We start from the raw sequence: 21,750 nt of genomic DNA, 5'->3' as shown, positions 1-21,750 counted from the left end.
TCAAAGTGAGTCTCCCACTTCAGGTTCTGTGAGATGGTAGGGCCCAGGAACCTGAATGAATCCACTGCTACCACAGTGCTGTTTAGAACGTTGAGCGGGGTAAATGTTGGGGTGTTCCTCTTAAAGTCCACTATCATCTCCACTGTTTTGAGCATGTTCAGCTCCAGGTTGTTTTGACTGCACCAGAATTTGTGTTTGTTTAGATGTGTGTGTATTTTTGCATTTGAGTGTTTCGCAGTGAGGGAGAGAAAGCAAAAAGACAGGAAGGCTTTCGGCCCTTAGAGAGTTGTTGTGCTGTCTCTCCCCTGCTTTCTGACACTCTTAAAATTATATTTCTCAACATTGCTTTATTGTGTGTCTCTCTCTCTTACACCCTCCTTTCTCTCTTTCTATGTCTATCCCCCTCATTCATAATGGATGCTGTAGTGTTGAGGTTTAGCTGAGGATGGAACATGTTGGCCCTGTGGGGGCACAATGCTTTCACTGAGGAGAGAGAGAGAGAAGCTTTTTGATTTAGACTGAAGTAATGATGAAACTACCCTCATGAAACATGCACACAAATCAAGAAGAGTTAATCATTAGTCTTGTGAGACAAAGAATGAAATGTACAGTGGGGTCCTAAGTCTGAGACAACTAAAAAATCAGTGTTTTTACATAAAATGAAGAGGAAACACTACTATTTCTTGGTCACTACTCAAATGAAAGCAAATTTGTGACCTTTGAACGAAAGGTCAGATTTCCTTGCTCCCAGTAGCTGGGTTTCCATCCACGTATTTATATGCGTATTCTGGGATATCGCATAAAAGCCGCTGGATGGAAACACCAAGATGTGAAAAAAAATCTCCAAAATGTGCATTAAAATGTATTCGCCTGCTTGAGGTGGATACAAATTTTTATTCAGTAAGAAGAAATGTGCATAAGCTATGATGGAAAAACATTTACTGAATAAACTCCTGTTGAATTTATCAGGAATACAAGATGTGCATCAAAAAAGTCATGTAACTGAATAATTAATTATTAACTGGACTAACCAGAGGACCAATCATTGCATGTGAATTTTGTATCATAATGTTGCTCTGGTCATCCTGAAAAAACATTGTCTAGAAAATCCAAAGCCTGCAAAGAGTTTTCAGAGCAAATAAGTCTAATACAAACTAGAACTGTGCTGAAGAGCAGGTTTATTGACACTTTTGAAAAATATTCTTTGCCGTGCGGATCTATAATATAAGGAAGCAGGAACGTACACACATAGTGCTCCCAGAACTGTGTGATGCGCTGTCACTCCCACACATGAGACAAGTTCTTCTAGATTGTTTTGTCTGCATGTTCCAAACCGTGAGATTTTAATTAATAAAAGAGTCACATTGACTACAGTTTCTCCGGAAGTGATGATTTTGTTCTTTTGAACACATGGGATGGAAACACAGCTTTATTCACAGAATGTTTTGCAGTATTTTGGTTTCCTGCATGAATTAAATTCACAGCTTGGATGGAAACATAGCTTGTGAAGCACACAAGATGCTCTTTGGAACATTCTCAAATCATGCTGGGATAATATGGATCATCAGGTTTTGCACTTGTGGAATCCATGCCAGCTCAAGTGTATGCTGTCGTTAAAGCAAAACAGGGATGAACCAAATATTTAAAAAGTCTGAAAATCATATTTTCAATTTAAGTTTTCTCTCAAATTGGTGTGCTCTATCATTTTGAGTCACTTTGACCCATAAATTCATTTTGCACTGAAGTGAAAGTTAGATAAATATTGTGTTTTTCTCCAAACCGTTGCTTAGATATACAGGTGCTGGTCATATAATTAGAATATCATCAAAAAGTTGATTTATTTCACTAATTCCATTCAAAAAGTGAAACTTGTATATTATATTCATTCATTACACACAGACTGATATATTTCAAATGTTTATTTCTTTTAATTTTGATGATTATAACTGACAACTAAGGAAAATCCCAAATTCAGTATCTCAGAAAATTAGAATATTGTGAAAAGGTTCAATATTGAAGACACCTGGTGCCACACTCTAATCAGCTAATTAACTCAAAACACCTGCAAAGGCCTTTAAATGGTCTCTCAGTCTAGTTCTGTACGCTACACAATCATGGGGAAGACTGCTGACTTGACAGTTGTCCAAAAGACGACCATTGACACGTTGCACAAGGAGGGCAAGACACAAAAGGTCATTGCAAAAGAGTCTGGCTGTTCACAGAGCTCTGTGTCCAAGCACATTAACAGAGAGGCGAAGGGAAGGAAAAGATGTGGTAGAAAAAAGTGTACAAGCAATAGGGATAACCACACCCTGGAGAGGATTGTGAAACAAAACCCATTCAAAAATGTGGGGGAGATTCACAAAGAGTGGACTGCAGCTGGAGTCAGTGCTTCAAGAACCACTACGCACAGACGTATGCAAGACATGGGTTTCAGCTGTTGCATTCCTTGTGTCAAGCCACTCTTGAACAACAGACAGCGTCAGAAGTGTCTCGCCTGGGCTAAAGACAAAAAGGACTGGACTGCTGCTGAGTGGTCCAAAGTTATGTTCTCTGATGAAAGTAAATTTTGCATTTCCTTTGGAAATCAGGGTCCCAGAGTCTGGAGGAAGAGAGGAGAGGCACACAATCCACGTTGCTTGAGGTCCAGTATAAAGTTTCCACAGTCAGTGATGGTTTGGGGTGCCATGTCATCTGCTGGTGTTGGTCCACTGTGTTTTCTGAGGTCCAAGGTCAACGCAGCCGTATACCAGGAAGTTTTAGAGCACTTCATGCTTCCTGCTGCTGACCAACTTTATGGAGATGCAGATTTCATTTTCCAACAGGACTTGGCACCTGCACACAGTGCCAAAGCAACCAGTATCTGGTTTAAGGACCATGGTATCCCTGTTCTTAATTGGCCAGCAAACTCGCCTGACCTTAACCCCATAGAAAATCTATGGGGTATTGTGAAGAGGAAGATGCGATATGCCAGACCCAACAATGCAGAAGAGCTGAAGGCCACTATCAGAGCAACCTGGGCTCTCATAACACCTGAGCAGTGCCACAGACTGATCGACTCCATGCCACGCCGCATTGCTGCAGTAATTCAGGCAAAAGGAGCCCCAACTAAGTATTGAGTGCTGTACATGCTCATACTTTTCATGTTCATACTTTTCAGCTGGCCAAGATTTCTAAAAATCCTTTCTTTGTATTGGTCTTAAGTAATATTCTAATTTTCTGAGATACTGAATTTGGGATTTTCCTTAGTTGTCAGTTATAATCATCAAAATTAAAAGAAATAAACATTTGAAATATATCAGTCTGTGTGTAATGAATGAATATAATATACAAGTTTCACTTTTTGAATGGAATTAGTGAAATAAATCAACTTTTTGATGATATTCTAATTATATGACCAGCACCTGTATTCATTTAAATATTTGCTGTCATAAACCCTTCTTATTGATTTTTTGACCTAATATTGTGTTTCTACACACACGGCCCTGCAACTTCTGACTCAAAATATTAGAATATGTCACATATAATTTGCAATTAAAAACTTAGCAAATAATTTTTCACTAGTGAAAAATGCTACACTGTAGAAAATGTTAACCTAAAATGTGCTTCATGTTGTGACATCTAAATTAACTGGTTTTATTAATGTCAAAAAACATTATTTAACATCACTGAATCAACCTGAATTACCAAAGTTCAGCCATGCAACTCTATGTGGAGCAAGCTGAAAGGTTCATTGAACTTGTTATCAGTTATCCAACCGGCTAGCTCACATGTGATATGTTAAGCTAATCGGCTCACATGGTGTAGGCTGATTGGTTCTTTGACATGAAATTGGGTAGCCAATCAACTTGCATTTCTCTTATTGTCTAACATTTAAAAAGCTCAGTTTTGCAGATAAGCCGGTTTCATTCCAGTGCACTGTAATAGTTTTTTCTCTGAAACCCACCTCCACCCCAGCTTCACCTGTCTAGATCTACTACATGGTAGGGTTGGGCACGAGTACTCGAGTACTCGGGTACTTGGACATGGCAGCAATGACCGATCATGAAAACGATGATCGATAGTGATTACGCATGATGTGACTTTTCACTTAATTCGAAATCCAGTGACAATTACCTGACAACTAAACACACAAACAAAGAGAGAGCTTATTTTTAATTTTGAGATTAATTACATTGTGGTTTTGAGGGGCACATTGATTGTCAGAAACGTCTCATAGCAACCAAATTGATACAACAATGCAATACTATGGTTACGATAATCAAAAGAGAGTAATTAACTGTGTTTTGAACGCCTGTCTCTGCAAAACGTTTGCTAAACACGTTTTATTATAATTTCATGTAAGAATTTTGACTCATTAATGGATATTATTTAATAAAAGTAAATGTTTGTCACTGACTGTAAACCTCCCTGCCCTATGTGAGGTAACATGACGAAATTGGATTTGAAGATTTCTGCACGAGTTTCCAAGTTAGATGTCCAATATAAAGTGTCATTCTGTTGCACTCTCCCCAGTTGAAAGGTGGAAATTCAGACTCTCCGAGTTGAATGGAACACTTCATGAATCACAGCAATGACAGTACAGAGAATCGCGGCTTTCCTCACAAGAGTGAACATTTGGGGACACACACACACACACACACCAGGCACATGCGGCAGTGGATTCAACGCGCTGAAGCAACGCATATACAGTATGCGAGTGTTTCAAACAGCTAGACAGAGCTAGACAGAGCGCAGCTAAATGGAACGCAATGCAGCGTCTTCAAACTGAACTTCAATTTAACACGCATATTAAAAACGCAATGGCTCCTGTTATTTGAAAATAGATGATTCAGACAGTCACTAAAAAAACTGGTGCGTGCTTACTAAGATTACTACGGTAACCTGAAGGAAGAACAGACAGTCGTGCGTTGGGCACATTCTTTCAGAGTTGGACAGCGAATCTTCACATAATGATAAAATATGATGCAATATATTTTGAATCTTTTGTACATTTTGTAACATTATTTTATAACAGCCTATACTGTTGCCTATGCCTATAATAATGAATAGACGATACACTGGAACAACAAGGCAGAATGCAGCAGCCATAGACGTTTGTCAGACATGTTATTATATATACAGTTATGAACATGTAATCGCCCCTCGAGTACTCGACAAGTACTCGAGTAATTAGTCAGAGGCTTTATTTTCGTGAGTGCACAAAGTGCAGCACAACACGCTACTACCGTGCACAACATCTTATCCAGTTTTCGTGAGAGTGCTAATTCTAAGTGCAATTATCATAACAGCGCAAAGCACAAATGGCCGTGGGTTAGAGTGTTTGCGCTACTGTGGGTGTAGGCGCACAAACTGTGGGTGTATTGTATGTAATGAAGTGGCGCGAAGCGCAATTTGCAATTTTCCTAAGAATTTGGTCGTTGTGCTAAGACATTTCAATACCACCTCTTAACTTAGTGCAAAGTCCAAATTCAGTTCCTGTATTTGCAGTTTGGAGATTTCACCAGTAAGGTAATAAAGTTAATGTCCAAGTTCTGAAAGTACAAATAATTTCCTTGACATCTCTGTTGAAGCCGTTTGATAAATCAAAAAAAATATGAGATTTGTGTTACATTTTCTAGATGTCATGGTTTATTTTTTCAGTTATTATTATTATTATTATTATTATTGTTGTTGTTATATTTAAGTCACTGCAAAAGGAGCTGGTGGAAGGAGAGAGTAAAATATTTGGATTCGTTTGAAGTGAAATTTGAATTTAGAAATATTTTTGGTAAAATTTTTGTGTTTCAATAAATGAATTAAATTTTTCAAAATCAATGTTGACCGGTAGAAGTGAAGTGCGTTAATACTAGCCATGATTTGTGTGTCAGTAGATGAAAATTAATAATACTTACATTCTCTGTAATTTAACGGAGCCTCCATCAATATCCTGAACAAAATTTTCCTTGCGTATTAAAGGAATGTGTCCCATTTAACAAAGACGCACAAAATAATGCAAATCCATATTTTTATTCTTCCAAGTCATTGAATACAGTCCATTTACACTACCAACTTCTTATGAATGTATGGCTTTGTTTATATCGCTGGTTGCTTGACAGGGAATGGACTGTATAATAGGACGGAGACGGTGCAGGAGAAGAACCTCCGTTGACCCGATTAGTGCCTTGCACGCGCGATTTCGGCAAAAAAGTGTAGGCACTTTTGCATGAAAATACCAATATTTCATGGCCATACCCATTGACTTTGTGCTTATGAGTTAAGGATTTGCGCTGTGCATAGCACGTGCGCACTTAAAATAGGGCCCTGAATGTCTGTGTATGTTCTAGCAGTAATTTCCAGTCATGAAAGTGCATCTCCAAAATGTTTGGTCAAGATTACGATCAAAGAACATATTTCAAATCAGCAGTAAAATCTGACAACACTGATATCATAAATTGTACTTTTTTGCCCTTAGATTACGATAAAAAACCCCGCAATTTCCCTGATTTGTGTAGCTTATGTGCATGCGCGTTCTCGAGTTGATTGACATGCAATGTCTGTATCTCAAAGGTGATTGGCTCTTTTACCTTTTAAATCTTTTTATAGACTTTCGTTGACCATTGGGCTTTCCAGTTTTCCCATCCATTTTAACAGAAGTGTCCCGTCTCTGCTAAATAGTCTTTGTTTAAGTCCATGCATATACGGATGTCAGATGAAGACATTCATTCAAAATACTCTTCAACACCCTACATTAATTTTCATAGTCCAGTATAACTTTGCTTTTAAGTGTTTTGAGCTAAGCTTTGCTATGTTGTGTCTCTGGTACCCAGATCATCCTTCTACAGCACTAACTGTTGGATTTTTTTTTATCATTTGTCGCAGAGAGGAGATTGAAAAGTTCTCTCACCAAACTGGAACACTACCAGATCATTGTACCACTACTGCTGGAAGGAACTGAACAGCGACCAATAAGCTGGCTCCGCTCCAGGGTAAGACAGAGCACTACATATTGTGGCTGCACTTGTGTTCACTTATTTCTTTCTGAGCTGTTAGAAAGTCATTTGCATATCCGTCATGATATTGTGTTGCCGTTAGCGCTCTGACAGTTGATTGGTGCTGCTTGTGAATGTATTATTTTTATTGAATTTATACTGCATATTAACATGAAGAGTATACTGAATTGTCTTCAGTGAAGTTCAGGATAAAATACCCTTCACTCTCTTAATTTGTGCCACCAATTTCTTTGGTTCATGATGGTGTAGCAGTAAGACTGCAGTACAAATTAGTTCACAATGTATGACTCTCATATTTAGTATCATTTTTGCTGTAAAAGAGTAATTTATGTCATGAGTGAAAGGCCTTGCTGCCAAATAGCACCAGAGGCAAAAAGGCTGAGTGATGAGGTGATGAATCTTGAAAACTGTTTTGGAATACATTAGATTAGATTAACCGCCTGAAGCCATGGCAACATTTTGGCAAAGAGTCACAAGGCCTTCGTCGTTAAGTCTTAATTGATTCCACTCTCTGCACCCTGTTACCCGAGCTTCAATGACTATTACAAACTTCTTCTGTAGCACAGAGCAATATGTGACTCTGGCTCAACAGCTCTTCGCATGGCACAAACAGGCCATTTAACTGCCCATTTGACAGTTGATGCAGTGATATCATGTGTGATTGGAGGCTTTGCAACACCCAAGGCTTTTCCATACTGTAACTGTCATTGGGAGAGTCTGACATTTTGGGAATCTTTTTAGTGATTTATAGGGGAAAAGTTCTGTAAAGACCGGTGCAACTGACCTAACCCTTAAAATGTGTTGTAGTTTAATGTAATAAGGTTGACTAAAATATATCCAATAATATTTTTTTACTTGAATCAAACCAGTTCATTTACAGTAGAACATTTTTTTAGGTTAACCGCCTGACACAAAATTTGTACACGATTTCTACAGTCTTTGATCACTTAATGTGACAAGCTCATCAATGACTGATTTACTCACAATTCATTGATGACAGAATTATAATTTTTGAGTGAACTATTCCTTTAAGTCATGAAAATGCAGTGCTATTGAGTAGTTGGCTTAGTAGCTAGCTTTTCTTTCCAAGGTGATTGCGATTAAACATTTGCAGGTGTAGTAAGAGATTGCAGGGAAGGTAGTGAATTTCAGACAGGAAATCCTCTGCAAAATAACAGAGCTGTCGGCCTGCACCCTGAGTGGCTCGACTGATGGTCCAAACCCATTTCACTAAAGCAGGAGTAATGGAAGAAGATATGCTGTCTCCGCTGCTTACTAAGGGAAAATATCTGCTCATGAATGATAAAAATTTATTAAGAAATATTTTTTGTATATGAGTTAAGTTTGTCTATGTTTTCAGTGTATAGACACACCATTCACATTTATTAATGAAAGGAATGTTCTGGGTTCAATACAAGTTAAGCTCAATCGACAGCATTTGTGGCATAATATTGATTACCGCAAAAATTAGTTTTGACTCGTCCCTCCTTTTCTTTAAAAAAGCAAAAATCTGAGTTTCAGTGAGGCACTTACAATGGAAGTGAATGGGGTCAATGAAAGTGAATGTGGTCAATTTGTGAAGGGTTTAAACACAGAAATGTGAAGCTTATAATTTTATAACAGCACACAGTAATTCTTCTGTCAAAACTTGTGTATTATTTTATCTGTAAAGTTGCTTAAATCGTAATTTTCTACAGTCATTTTAAGGTTTTAGGGTTTGCTGACATTACATCGTCATGGTTACAAAGTTGTAAAATTGTCTATAGCTTTACACAGAAAAGGTTAGTAAGTGATTTTAACACTCTAAAATACATTTTTACATGCATATTGTTTATGTCTTGTGGATATACTTTTGAAACAGTGAGTATTTTAATGTTCAAAAATTGGCCCCCATTCACTACCATTATGCTGTAAGTGCCTTACTGGAACCAAGATTTTTGCTTTTTTTAAAGAAAAGGAGGGACGAATCAAAATAAATTTTTGTGGTAATCAATATTATGCCACAAATGCTATCAACTGTTCTTAACTTGTATTGAACCCGGAATATTCCTTTAAAGACTCTTGTGTTTAGAATTGTGCAGTGCATGTCTACTTGGTCTAACTTTAAAAAATGATTTTTGTTTGTGTAAAATAATGTAGTCAGGTTGATTCAATCATATTAAATAATATTTCATATAAAACCAGTTAATTTAGATGTAACAAGCAATTTTTTATGTTAACTGTCAAATAATTTTTTATACATATAAATATTTCCAGCACTTGCATAAAAGTGCTACTGTATGGTACAGTGATGGTATCAGATGATAATACCCTGATACTTTGGTATACTGTATACCATGGTACTTGTTTAATTATTAAATTAATATACCATACATACATATATTTGGTACATATAAAAATGATATTATTACTGTACATTGATATCATGTCCCAATTAAACATAGTCTTACAGTATAATGATACCATGTCTAAAAAAACATGGAAAAAGCATAATAATATGTCCTAATAAACACAGTATTAAAATGGTACAATGTGAAAAAGCAGAAAAACATGTCCCATGTTTTTGATAACATGATAATATGTCCCAATAAAACATGACATTAAAATGGTACCATGTCCAAAAAAATCAAAAATCAAAATAAATAATTAATAGCTTGATAACATGACTCAATAAAACACGGTACCATATCCAAAAAAATAAATAAAATAAAAATAATAGCTTGATAACATGATCCAATAAAACATGGTTTTTCAGTGGTATCGTGTCCAAAAGAAAGAAGAAACACATGGTAATAGCATGACAACATGTTCCAGTAAAACCTGGTATTAAAATGGAACCATGTCCTAAAAAAACATGGTATTGTAATGGTGACATGTCCAAAAAACATTTTATTACAGTAAAATACTACCAGGTACAAAAAACATGGTAATACCACTATACCATATCCCAATAAAATATGGTATTATGCTACCATGTTCAGAAAAACATGGTAATATCATGGAACCGTGTCACAATAAAACATGGTATTATAATGGTACCATGTCCAAAAGATCATGGTTATACCATTTTTTATTTATTTTTTTTGTAAGTGAACATAGTTGTACATTGTACAACACTGGATTTGGAAATAAAAGAAAATAGTTACAGCACATAGCTCTAACCTGTAAAAGCAATGCTTGTTTACCAATATTTATGAACATTCGGTTTACTCTAAAAGGTTATTTGTGTGTCTACAAATGTTCGTGTGTGGTAAGGCTAGTTCAGTACACAGAGTGCTTGGCACATTATGATGTGTAAAATGACAGTTAGTAGACTTCCTTTTGGCTCTGTGGCTCTGCATGCTGTGCTTGATCTTGATGTACAAAGGTGTGAATGCTGTGTGTGTTTGTGGGGGTGGTATAGGGTTTATTTTAAATTGTCTGAAACAGGAAAACAGGACATGAGGTGTTTGTTTTTCTTTTTTAGACTCCTCCTGCTTCACTGTGCATCCTGATCCAAACAGAAGGAAAGCAGCTGATTTTGTCTGTAGAGAAAAACCAGTAAGTTAAAAAAATTAAAAAATAATAATATATTCTTGTTGCACTCTAATTTGTCTTGGATACTTCTAATCTGATGCTAGTGAAACTTTGTAATGCAGCAATTTTCATACTGCTGTCTCCTTAAGATGAATTGCTTAAGATGTATTATTCCTCTTCTGTAAGTTGCATTGGATAAAAGCGTCTGCCAAATTAATAAATGTAAATGTAAGTCTCCTTCACAACATACACAACTCTCCTGACTAACAAACAGGCCTGGGGGGGTAACAGAATCTTGTAACAGCATTATGTAATTAGGAAACAAAACAAAAAAAATATTGTTACATTTATATTGTAACGTTGTTACTGGCACTGGCAATGACAAAGACGATGACGAAGAAGTAAAGAACCCAAGTGCAAATTTATTCCAGCAGTGTATCCAAAACCCTAACTACAATCATAAATAAACATAAACATGAACTTGACATAACATAAACTTGGCTTGGCATAACTAGACTTGGCATAAACTTGAATACACAACCAAAGTTACAAACAATCAATACCTGACAATGGACAATGGAAAACATGAGGGTTAAACACATGAGCATGGGAGAACACGTGACAAGGATATCCAATAAACACTAAGAACTCTAAACAAGATAACAAGACAATCAACCAATGAAAAAAAGACACATGAACATGGAGGGAAACATGAAATCACATGACAAGGGAACCACATGACATGAAACAGGAACTAGATATTTCAAAATAAAAGACATGAAAAACATGAACCAACAAAATACACATGACATATATAAAAAAATACTAGGTCGAAAAAGTTATCATTTGCATGAAGAAAACATCAAATTATGTTACTTATGTTACTTTAATTGTGATATTTGAATTACATTATTGATTATGGATTACATTAATTCGTAAGTAATTAGTAATTTATTATGGATTACAGTATCAAAGTAACCCTCCCATCTCTGCTTCTAAATCATCACAAACATGATGCTCAGTCACACTGTATTTTTGTATGTACAGTATGTATCTAGCAGGATCACACTTCTGAATTCTGATCTCTTCTGAGGTTGACATACATTTTCATGTTGTATCACACATCTCTCTTACACTCAACCAGTGTTTAGGAACAGATCTGTGACATATGTCTTGCCCCAGCTGTCACTCTAGCTGTCTGTGTGTTTGAATTAAGACAACTGTTATCACTAGACAAGTCGACTTACATCAGCCTTGCTTCTTATGCTGGTGTGGTGTGGCAGTTGATGCAAAAGGTAAATAGAATACTTGTTTTACTTTTCAGTGTGTTCATATAGGTTCCAGGTAGTGGTTGAATCGGCCGATATTCTGACTTTTTACATTATCGGCATCGGACGAAACATTTTCCAGTTTGGCCGATTTTTTCTTGAGGGCGCCGAAAATCGCCTGCTTGCATGTGAAGCGTCTGAGACATGTAAACGACATGTAAAGTTGCTTCCAAAATATGTCTTGTTATTATTGTTGTTATGTGTTATTAAAGCTGAAGTATGTAATTCCTGCAACACTAGCGTCACTGAATGAAATTGCAAAAATAAACAGTGTTTTCAAAACAGCTTTCTGATTACGCCCCTCGTCTGCTACAGATAGTCCCACATCCAACTTTTGTCATTGGTTGTGTAAAGTTGTTGGGGCGGGTCTAAGTGGGTCGCTCAAAACAAGCACATGAATCTGTATAGTGCCACACAGACACAGTAACTACGTTTCCATCTAAGGGTTATTTTTATTTTTATTTTTTGCGACAAAAAGTGTAGCGCATCAAAAAGTACACCAATATAGCTGATGGAAACGCAAATTATCTCTAAAATTTCACAAGTGTCGACATAATATTTTCCCGTTTAACTCTAGTACATAAACTCTGTGTCGATACTTCAAAAACTGTTTTGGAAACACTTTTTGTCGAGAAAATACACATTAATGCTAAAATGTAGTGTCACATGACAGAATTTACTAGAATTTATTGTACGTGAAGCATTACTCACACTGTTATGGATTGGTCGTAACGGCATACCTGCACAGATACGATGCTGCAAACACATCTGCGTCATGACACTTCCAGGAGTGCCGGCACAAATATCTTCTGTTATTCAAAATAATAGATGGCAGTCATGGAATTAGCCCACAATACAAAAAACATATCATTTCTGTGCACAAAGATTTTTTACATTAAAAATACATACACAATACTTAGAGAAAAGCTTCAGTGCTTTTTTGGAACACTAACATAGCCCGATTCTATAAGATTATTGTTTAAATTACTTTTGAAAAAATGATGGCAAAATTCCCTGTATTAAATTAAATAAATTACCAAACGAATAAAGTATTAAATTAAAAAAAATAATTACTAAATGAAACAATTATATTGTTAGGCCTATGTAACTGCCTTTTCTTTACACAAACTTAAATTAGCCTTACCCTGTTCTGTAGATGAAAAAAGTCAGCTGAATGACATTCTCAGAATGTTCTACACTTTTTTCAAGAATATAAACTATCAGAACTATCTGTCCAATGCCGAGTTCACTTTCAGAAAATGAGCTTTTGAACATTTTAAAACTTTTATATATTTTAAATCTACTCTCTTTACCTCGGATCGCATTTGCTGAGCTTCTTCAGAAAATGTAAATTGCATTATGACACAAAAATTTATTTTAGATGACAATCAAGTTTAGCTGGTCGTTAAAAGTTACGGGACATAATGTAGTTGTGATGGCAATGCTGTAGATTAGATGATTGTTCAAAATAGCCAATTGAATATCAGGAATGTATCATATGTAAACCCTGATATTACACCACATCAATTTTTCCTTAATAGCTGTGCACACAGCATATACACATCAATGGATGGTCCTTATACTAAGACTGAAAGTTTCCCCCACTACTTGGTGCAGGTTGCCAGCTTGAACAGGCACATGACGATTCGCTTTTGGGTCGGAACCGGTGGCAATCTGCGATAGACGCAACATCAGGACCAATATTACAGTCCAATCAGAAGGGCAACTGCTCCTTTTTGATTGCAATTCCTCATCTTCAGATTGCATTTATTTGAGAAATTAAAATGACAGTAAGCTGGCTAATTTCAATGAATTGTCTCAATACTCTCCCCATTTAACCAACATTTCGGGGAAAAAAAATTAGGGACATCTGGGAGGCGAAAAGTACACAATTAGTGATATACACACATTCCTGTATGGAAACGGCTTAAGGATAGATTTATTTTGCAATAAACCAAAACTTATGCGCCAAAGTGTTTTTTTTTTAAGCATGACGTCATCACACACACCATTTTTATCAATAAAAGGCCATTTGAATGGAAACAGGCAGAAGACGGCAAATTTCGCAAAACATTTTTTACGCATTTTCACTTTGTTGATAACAAATTACTGCGAAAAGTGGATGGAAACTAGGCAAGTGTTTACAGTCATTGAGAAAATGGATGAATAGTTTAAACTTTAGATTGGGTACTGCAAAAATAATAAAATATATAATTAATAAATTATTTGTAAAGATGTGTACGTAAAAGCATGCATACATACTTCAACAAACAAATAGCAACAGTGTGGCCTTTACAGACATTGGTTACTAATTTGCCAGACATTAATGAATAATTTGTAAATATGAACAGTGTTGAAAACATTTGTAGATGTTGAAAACTGCAAGGCCATACAGGAGTGATAGTTTAATAACATTTCTAAGTATTTGAATTTACATTACATAATGCTTAACAGATCATTTGTTAATGTTCGTTAAATTCACAAGTAAATATTAACAAGAAAATAATCTCCTATTTCAAACTATTTGAATATACATTAACTGATCTGTTAAGCATTGTACAATGTTTGTTCATGATTTATTAATGAAAGTTATTTTGGACTACTGAAAGTCCAAGAGAAACACACTATTACCAATGGACCATCAGAGACCCCCAGTGATTCTGCATGGTTGCAAGACAGAGATAATGAGAATTCCTTCAGCAACATGCACAATCACACACAAACATGTTTAAAGACCTTCAAACTTGATATGTGAGGCTTCAGACAACTTAGACATCTGAGTTTTTCTAAATCATAGGCGGAGGGATTCTGCTCTTCAACAAAATCTCAGAATATATGGCTGTCCATAAAACACCTTGAAAAGGTGAAGGTATTGAATTTACATTACATAATGCTTAACAGATCATTTGTTAATGTTCGTAAAATTCATTAGTAAACATTAACAAGTGCATTATCTCCTATTTATAACTATTTGATTATACATTAACTAATGATCTGTTTTACAATGTTTGTTGATGATTTATTAATGAAAGTTATTATAAAGTGTTATCAAAGTGTTTTACATGGCCTTACATTTTTTTTTTTTTTAAATCAGATATTGAAAGCATTTTCACACATGCAAGGATATTCACTGCAAATTTTCAGGATAAACAAGTAGTGACACCTCAACAAATAAAACAGTCAGTTTTGAATATGTACCTTGTTTTTAAACTGTGGCTCTAATTTATTCACTCTAGCTGTTCCGACAGTACATTTGATAAAAGAGCTTTGATAGATCCCATTTCTCCTTGACACCACAATAATTTGTCTACCCTCACCCTGAACTAATTTTCTGATTAATTCTTTTGATATTTATTGTTCTTTACCCCATGGATTTTATTCCCTTACCACAAACCAGCAATACAACATCCTAAACAACTGCTTTGAACTCTTTTGAACTCGTAATAAACAGGAAAAAGCAATGTAGCTGACATTGACTGCTCATCTAAAGGATTTCCAGACTAAAAGGACTGTATTCAATGATGATTGAGGCTTCAGAGTTGACTGTCAGAGAGTCAGAGATATGAAAAAAGCACTGTATTGTAGATAACCTCTAATCAGCAGCTGCCAAGTGAAGTGAAGTTGCTGCTTTGCTTTGCTTAATTTGCTCAACTCTCTTAAGGAGCAGACTGATTCCACAGTGAAATCGGAAACAGTAGGTTGTCTTTTCTTTAGCGAAAATTGGTCTGTGTTTACCGAAATGCGAAACACTGCCAAAGCAGGAACTCTTTTTGGGCATATGGGCACATGTGCACTCCATTTTCTGGGTCAAACGACCAAAAGGGAGTTAGAAAAGCGAGTTGTTTTCAGGTTGTAATACATTGAAGAGAAATGCATATTTTATAAATTGTACTGCCCATCCTAACTCACAAACCTAAACCTAACCATCAGTGGAGTAAAAATTTTATGTTAAAGGAAAAAATGCAACCTCTGAATCGCACTCGTCACTTATTATGCAAATGTGATTACTATGTTGCTGACACAATGCGCTTCGCACCACAGGGGAAGATAAACATGCTGGAGCCGATGCAAAAATATCTGATAGGAGATTGCGCTTGTCGGCATATTGTGGCCACTCCTAGTGTACCAGAAACCCCCGTGTGATCATTTTGTGGTTGTCTCAAGAAGACTATGGCAGTGCATTGAGGCAAAATGCATATCCATGTGGTATGCAGTATAAAGACAGGCTTCTGAGTGTTTATGTAAATAAAGATTTAATAACAGACTTTGTCTGAAGTCCACTTATAATATTACTCAAAAGTTTCTTACACCACAACCACTCATAATTTAGTTTTACATGACCACCTCTTTGTGACCCTATATACTTCCAGAGAAATTCTTCTTTTGTTCTTCATTCAGAGGTAAAAAGATGTTTTAAACAACTAAACAACGGGATTTTCACAGTTTGTCACCTTTCAGTTCCTAAGACTTTTATGTTGACACCTTCTAGGACTCTTAGTTTGAAAGTTTACCTTGTCTGTGTTAATTATTTCCTGATTGTCTCCCATCATTGTTTCACAGGAGTTTGCCATCTTCCTCATTTAGTCTGTGTATTTATTTGCCCTCATATTCTCTTGTTCTTTGTCAGTTCTTATGTTTCCTGGTATGATCTTGTGATTGTTGTTCTTTATTTATGAATGTTACTATTTGGTTCTTTGCATTACTCCGCGTTGTTTGAAACATATTCATCATCTCCATTAAAAAGCCTGCATTTAGATCCACCGTCTCTCATCTCCGCTAATCGTGACAGAATAACTGACCTCACAAATGGATCTAGTGGCTGTCCAAATTCTCCTCCTCACCCAAGGGGACCGGCCATTGGAAGATCATGTCTGTGAGTTCCTGCAGCTGGCAAATGTGGTACATTATGATGACTGCACTCTGATTTCCTTCTACAGAGCCGGTCTGAATGGAGCGTTAAAGACACAGATGCCTCAGGCGGGTCCTCGATGGACATTGTGAGTATGTGGATGCGGATCTTAAACTATGTGGATCATCTTTTACTTTAGGGAAAGAGGATGAGGACATTAATACACCCCCCACAGAGAATGTCCCACGGCCCCTTGCTCCCGGCCGCCTACCACGGCCAACAAGCCAATGCCCACGCCTGCCACGGCCAACGGGCCAGCATTGCAAGCCTCGTTCATCCCAGAGCCAGCTCCAGCCCTAGAGGAATTTTCGGGGGGGCACTGTGGTTCCAGTGGTCTCCGAACCCCATCATTGGAGACCACTTTCTCCCCAACCTCGGTGGCCCTGGAGCCTTCCCTCATCAAGCCTCCCATGGCTCCGCCCTTTGAGCCTCTCCTGGCTCCGCCTAAACTCGTCGAGCCTCCCTCGTCTCCGCCTGCCCTTGTCGAGCCTCTCATGGCTCCACCATGAGTTTGCTTAAACAATTTATTTATTTATTTATTTGGCTGTTTTACGTAAAAATATTGCCTTCTGGCTACCTATTTCTTTTAACGTGATGAATTGCAAATATCAACTGAATCGAAGGTTTTCCTTTGTTCGTTTAAATGTTTTTCTATAACAGATTAAAATTCAGAAAGTTAAAATCCTCATACAAATCTCAAGAGAGGCTTACTTCTCATTCCTCCCAAGCCACAGCATGAAAACTATGAAAAAACAGCATGAAAACAGCATATTATAAAACCAATAATCAATTAACAGATGAATAGAATTATAATGTGAGAAACATGAAAATCAAATTAAACTGTTCCTTATTACTGTCACAAATCATTGATGAATCACTCATGTTTAGCTAGTTCATTTATAATAATTATTAGCCACAAAGGTGTTTCTATCCATCCCTCAGGTACATCAGTAGCAGGTGTACTAATGAACTAATAAAAACAGTATTTATGCGTGTTTCAAATGCTCAACAATGGCAGCTTACAAAGAATTCTACAGCTTGAGCACAGAAGGCGGTGTAAATAAATGCCTACAAAAGGACAATGTTCACCCCGCTTGACTCTCTATCCAATGATGACATCATAAGAATATTCAGGCTTCCAAGGGCCAAGATCCTTGAGAGGGCCACAAGAAGAAACTATGCCTTAAGTCCAGCAATGCAGTTCTTAGCTGCACTGTGCGATTATGCTTTGGGAATTTTTATGGAGATGGTTGGTGATGGCCTGTGGCTTAGCAAGTCTTCGGTCAGCAAGGCTGTGACAGCAGTAACACCTTTGCTGTTACAGCTTATGAACACCATGCTGACTTCCTCCTCAAGAAATCCAGTGGGCCAATCAACAGTTCCATAATATTGCCAACATTCCCAAAGTGATTGGCATCATCGATGGCACCCTTATCCCAATGGAAAGTCCTGTGGTGAATGAGCCCTTGTACATTTGCAGGAAGGGCTATCCGGCCATTAATGTTCAAGTAGTGTGTGATCACCTGGGGGTCTTCACTGACATTGTGGCAAAATAGCCTGGAAGCACACATGACTGTTTTAAGTGGGCCAATTCAGCAATTTGGTGACAGCTGACTGCTGGGAGACAGTGAATGTCCTCTTGACACCTGTGCAGCATCCAGCCACCATTGCAGAGGAAAGATTCAATCAGGCCCATGGAAGGACATATTCTATAGTGGAGAGTTGCTATAGCAATGTGGAAACAAAGTTTTCGCTGCATCAGAAAGTCCAGTAGCGGCCTGAAGCTTAACCGTTCCAAAACCTGTGCTGTTGTTGTGGTTACTGCAATTCTCAACAACATTGTAGTCAGGGAAAATGTTCAACTTCCTGAGGAAGAGGAGGAGGTTTGTGCTGGTGCTGATGATGATGAAGATGATGCTGCCAATGATGATGATCCTCTGAACCTACATCAAGGCAGAATGCATCATGCAGGAGCAGAAGTCAGAGAACATTTAATTCATAATAACAAATTATGATAATTTGTTTTAATACAGTTTGGTTACTGTATTTTCTATTATTTCATCTGACTGACATAACTTATGTTAATAAACATTTTGTGTAATTGTCTACCTTGGACTATGTTTTTTCCCCTGCAAACATTAAGACTGCTGCAAACAAGAAGTTTGTGTATTTGTTTTCTATAACAAAGCCTACTGAGAATATTCCATATGCTATTCTATTCTACTTCTGTGAACATGACACAATAAACCCAAAACCACTTACACAGATATGTAATCCCATACAGAAATCAGATATATGGCCATGTACATATTTCTACAGTTATTGTTCATTTATTTGGTCAAATTGGCTATATAAAATTAAACTGTGATTTGGGAAATAATGTTTTACATATCTGAAAGTGTAATATTTTGAAATGTGAATGATTAATTTTACACTGACATAGCTATTTTCTGACACTACACTCAAAGCACTGCAGATATATTGAATACTATATGTACAGTACAGATAACTTTTTATATCAGTGAAAATCACTAGCATACATATTATGTTTTACATATATTGCTATATGTGAAATTTCTCTTTGGGAATGTTGTAACAAAGATATTCACTTGTAAATAATAAAATAACTCACCTTTTCTATGCAGAAATTAAGCCAATCCTGTGTTCCAAATGGCATAAATAATGCCTTCGGAGGGCACTTCAAAGGGAGAACAATTGTGACAGTCATGCTGGAAGATCGTTTCAAACAGAATTTCCAATAAAAATAACTTAAAAAGTAAATTATGTGATATTTGAACACCACAATAAGCCTTCCAAAGCTCTCAAAGTTGATAGTGAAGTATTTGAAAGGAATAGGGCATAGAGGTGATAACTCTGAATATAACACACCCCAGTTGCGGTGAAATCAATGATGTCGACAACGCAAACAACAAGGAACTATGCTTCTAACCACAGGCGGAGAGCGTCGTGGTTACTGGTGTAACCTCCGTTCCCTGATGGAGGGAACGAGACGTTGGTGTCGATGTAGCGACACTAGGGGTCACTCTTGGGAGCCCGAGACACCTCTGGTCTTTGATAAAAGGCCAATGAAAATTGGCAAGTGGTATTTGCATGCCACTCCCCCGGACATACGGGTATAAAAGGAGCTGGTATGCAACCACTCATTCAGGTTTTACGCTGAGGAGCCGATATAAGGTCCGGCCATTTCAGCGGGTAGTTCAGCGTTGTGGCAGGAGGGACCAACGTCTCGTTCCCTCCATCAGGGAACGGAGGTTACACCAGTAACCACGACGTTCCCTATCTGTCACTCACTCGACGTTGGTGTTGATGTAGTGACACTAGGGGTCCCTATACAAAACGCCACAAGGCTGAACTGTGTTACATGAACTGGTGGTGTGTGGTGGGCAGACTTGCTGTGTGCCTCATAGCCAGCACACCAGGTCGACACGTAACCTCCCCCGACACAGTTATGAGTGTCGAACGGCCCTTTTTGGGGACAAGTCGACTACCCAAAGATAGGGACAGGCCTAACCCAGTCGTGGCCTCTTTTCCCCTTCTCTTTTTCCACTCCCTAAAAAAGAAGGGGGATTATCCCACTGAGCCGCCAGGTCTAGTTGGGGGGTGTCCCTCCCAAGGGGAGGACACCGCGGAGACCACACCTCGCACAAAGAGAGGGGGGGATATTTAAGTGGAAAAATACATCACATGGTCTTTCCAACCATGTGGAGAGCCTTCAAGGTAGATCCTACCCAATGGGGGAGGAGTTACTACAAACATGGAGACTGGGGCAGAGGGGCTCTGCCCAAGGATGACGCAGTTTGCCAGCAGGGAAACGAATTAGCGGAAGATATAGATCGCATGGGGTTAGCCTTACAGGGAACCGCCACATGCGGAGCACCTACCCCAGAACCGGGCTCTTAGTTAGCACGTGTACTGGGCCGGCAGCGAGTCTCTCCAAAAACTCGACTGTCACAGGGCTCGGAGGAAGTCAACCAGGGAACAAATTTTGTGAACACTACTGGGAATTAACAGTGCACATCTTCAGCTCAAAAGGAGGTGCAAGGCGCTATGTGCAAGCGATACACCCGGCCGGCTATCCCGGGCTTATTCGCTTGTGTTGCGTGCCACTACCTGGGATGAAACCGGTTCCACCCGGCGGTTGTAGAACCTTGCAAAGGTGTTGGGTGTTGCCCGGCCCGCTGCTCTGCAAATGTCTGTTAGAGAGGCACCTCTAGCCAGGGCCCAAGAAGCCGCTACAGTAGAATGGGCTTGTAGCCCTACCGGGGGTGGCATGTTTTGGGCGAGATATGCCATAGTTATGGTGTCAATGAGCCAGTGGGCGATCCTCTGCTTGGAGACAGCGCTTCCTTTCCGCTGTGCACCAAAGCAGACAAAGAGCTGCTCAGAGATTCTAAAGCTCTGCGTGCGATCCAAATAGATGCGTAAAGCACGCACTGGACACAGCGATGACAGGGCTGGGTCTGCCTCCTCCTGGGGCAGCACTTGCAGGTTCACCACCTAGTCCTTAAAGGGGTGGTGGGAACCTTGGGCACATAGCCCGGTCAGGGTCTCAGGATCACGTGAGAGTAACCTGGACCGAACTCCAGGCATGTTTCCCTGACAGAGAACGCTTGCAGGTCACCTACCCTCTTGATGGAAGTGAGCGCAGTCAAGAGGGCAGTCTTCAAGGAGAGTGCCTTAAGCTCGGCTGACTGCAAAGGCTCAAAGGGGACTCTCTGTAGACCCTGAAGAACTACAGAGGTCCGATGAGGGAAGGAGGCATGGCCTGGAGGGATTCAGCCTCCTGGTGCCTCATAGGAACCTGATGATCAGGTCGTGCTTCCCTAAGGACTTACCGTCGACTGCGTCATGGTGTGCTGCTATGGCAGCAACGTACACCTTCAAGGTGGAAGGGGACAGCCTCCCTTCCAACCTCTCTTGCAGGAAGGAAAGCACTGATCCGACTGCGCATCTCTGGGGGTCTTCCCGACGGGAAGAACACCAC

The 21,750-nt window shown here is 38.4% G+C and overlaps 1 protein-coding gene across 2 annotated transcripts in view; it reads left to right on the top strand.

The window, feature by feature from the left end:
• The window catches only part of LOC127455601 (disintegrin and metalloproteinase domain-containing protein 12-like), a 178,533-nt gene that overhangs the window by 30,750 nt on the left and 126,033 nt on the right, over positions 1-21,750 (top strand). For both annotated transcript variants that reach the window (XM_051723636.1, XM_051723637.1), the window contains exons 2-3: positions 6,862-6,968; positions 10,459-10,532. In XM_051723636.1, the coding sequence (XP_051579596.1) occupies positions 6,862-6,968; positions 10,459-10,532 (181 nt within the window). The remainder of the gene's footprint in view (positions 1-6,861; positions 6,969-10,458; positions 10,533-21,750) is intronic.

The sequence above is a fragment of the Myxocyprinus asiaticus genome, chromosome 17, assembly GCF_019703515.2.
Source record: "Myxocyprinus asiaticus isolate MX2 ecotype Aquarium Trade chromosome 17, UBuf_Myxa_2, whole genome shotgun sequence".
Taxonomy (NCBI): Eukaryota; Metazoa; Chordata; class Actinopteri; order Cypriniformes; family Catostomidae; genus Myxocyprinus; species Myxocyprinus asiaticus.
The sequence above is the reverse complement of the archived record's forward strand: the minus strand, read 5'-3'. Positions and strand labels throughout refer to the sequence as shown.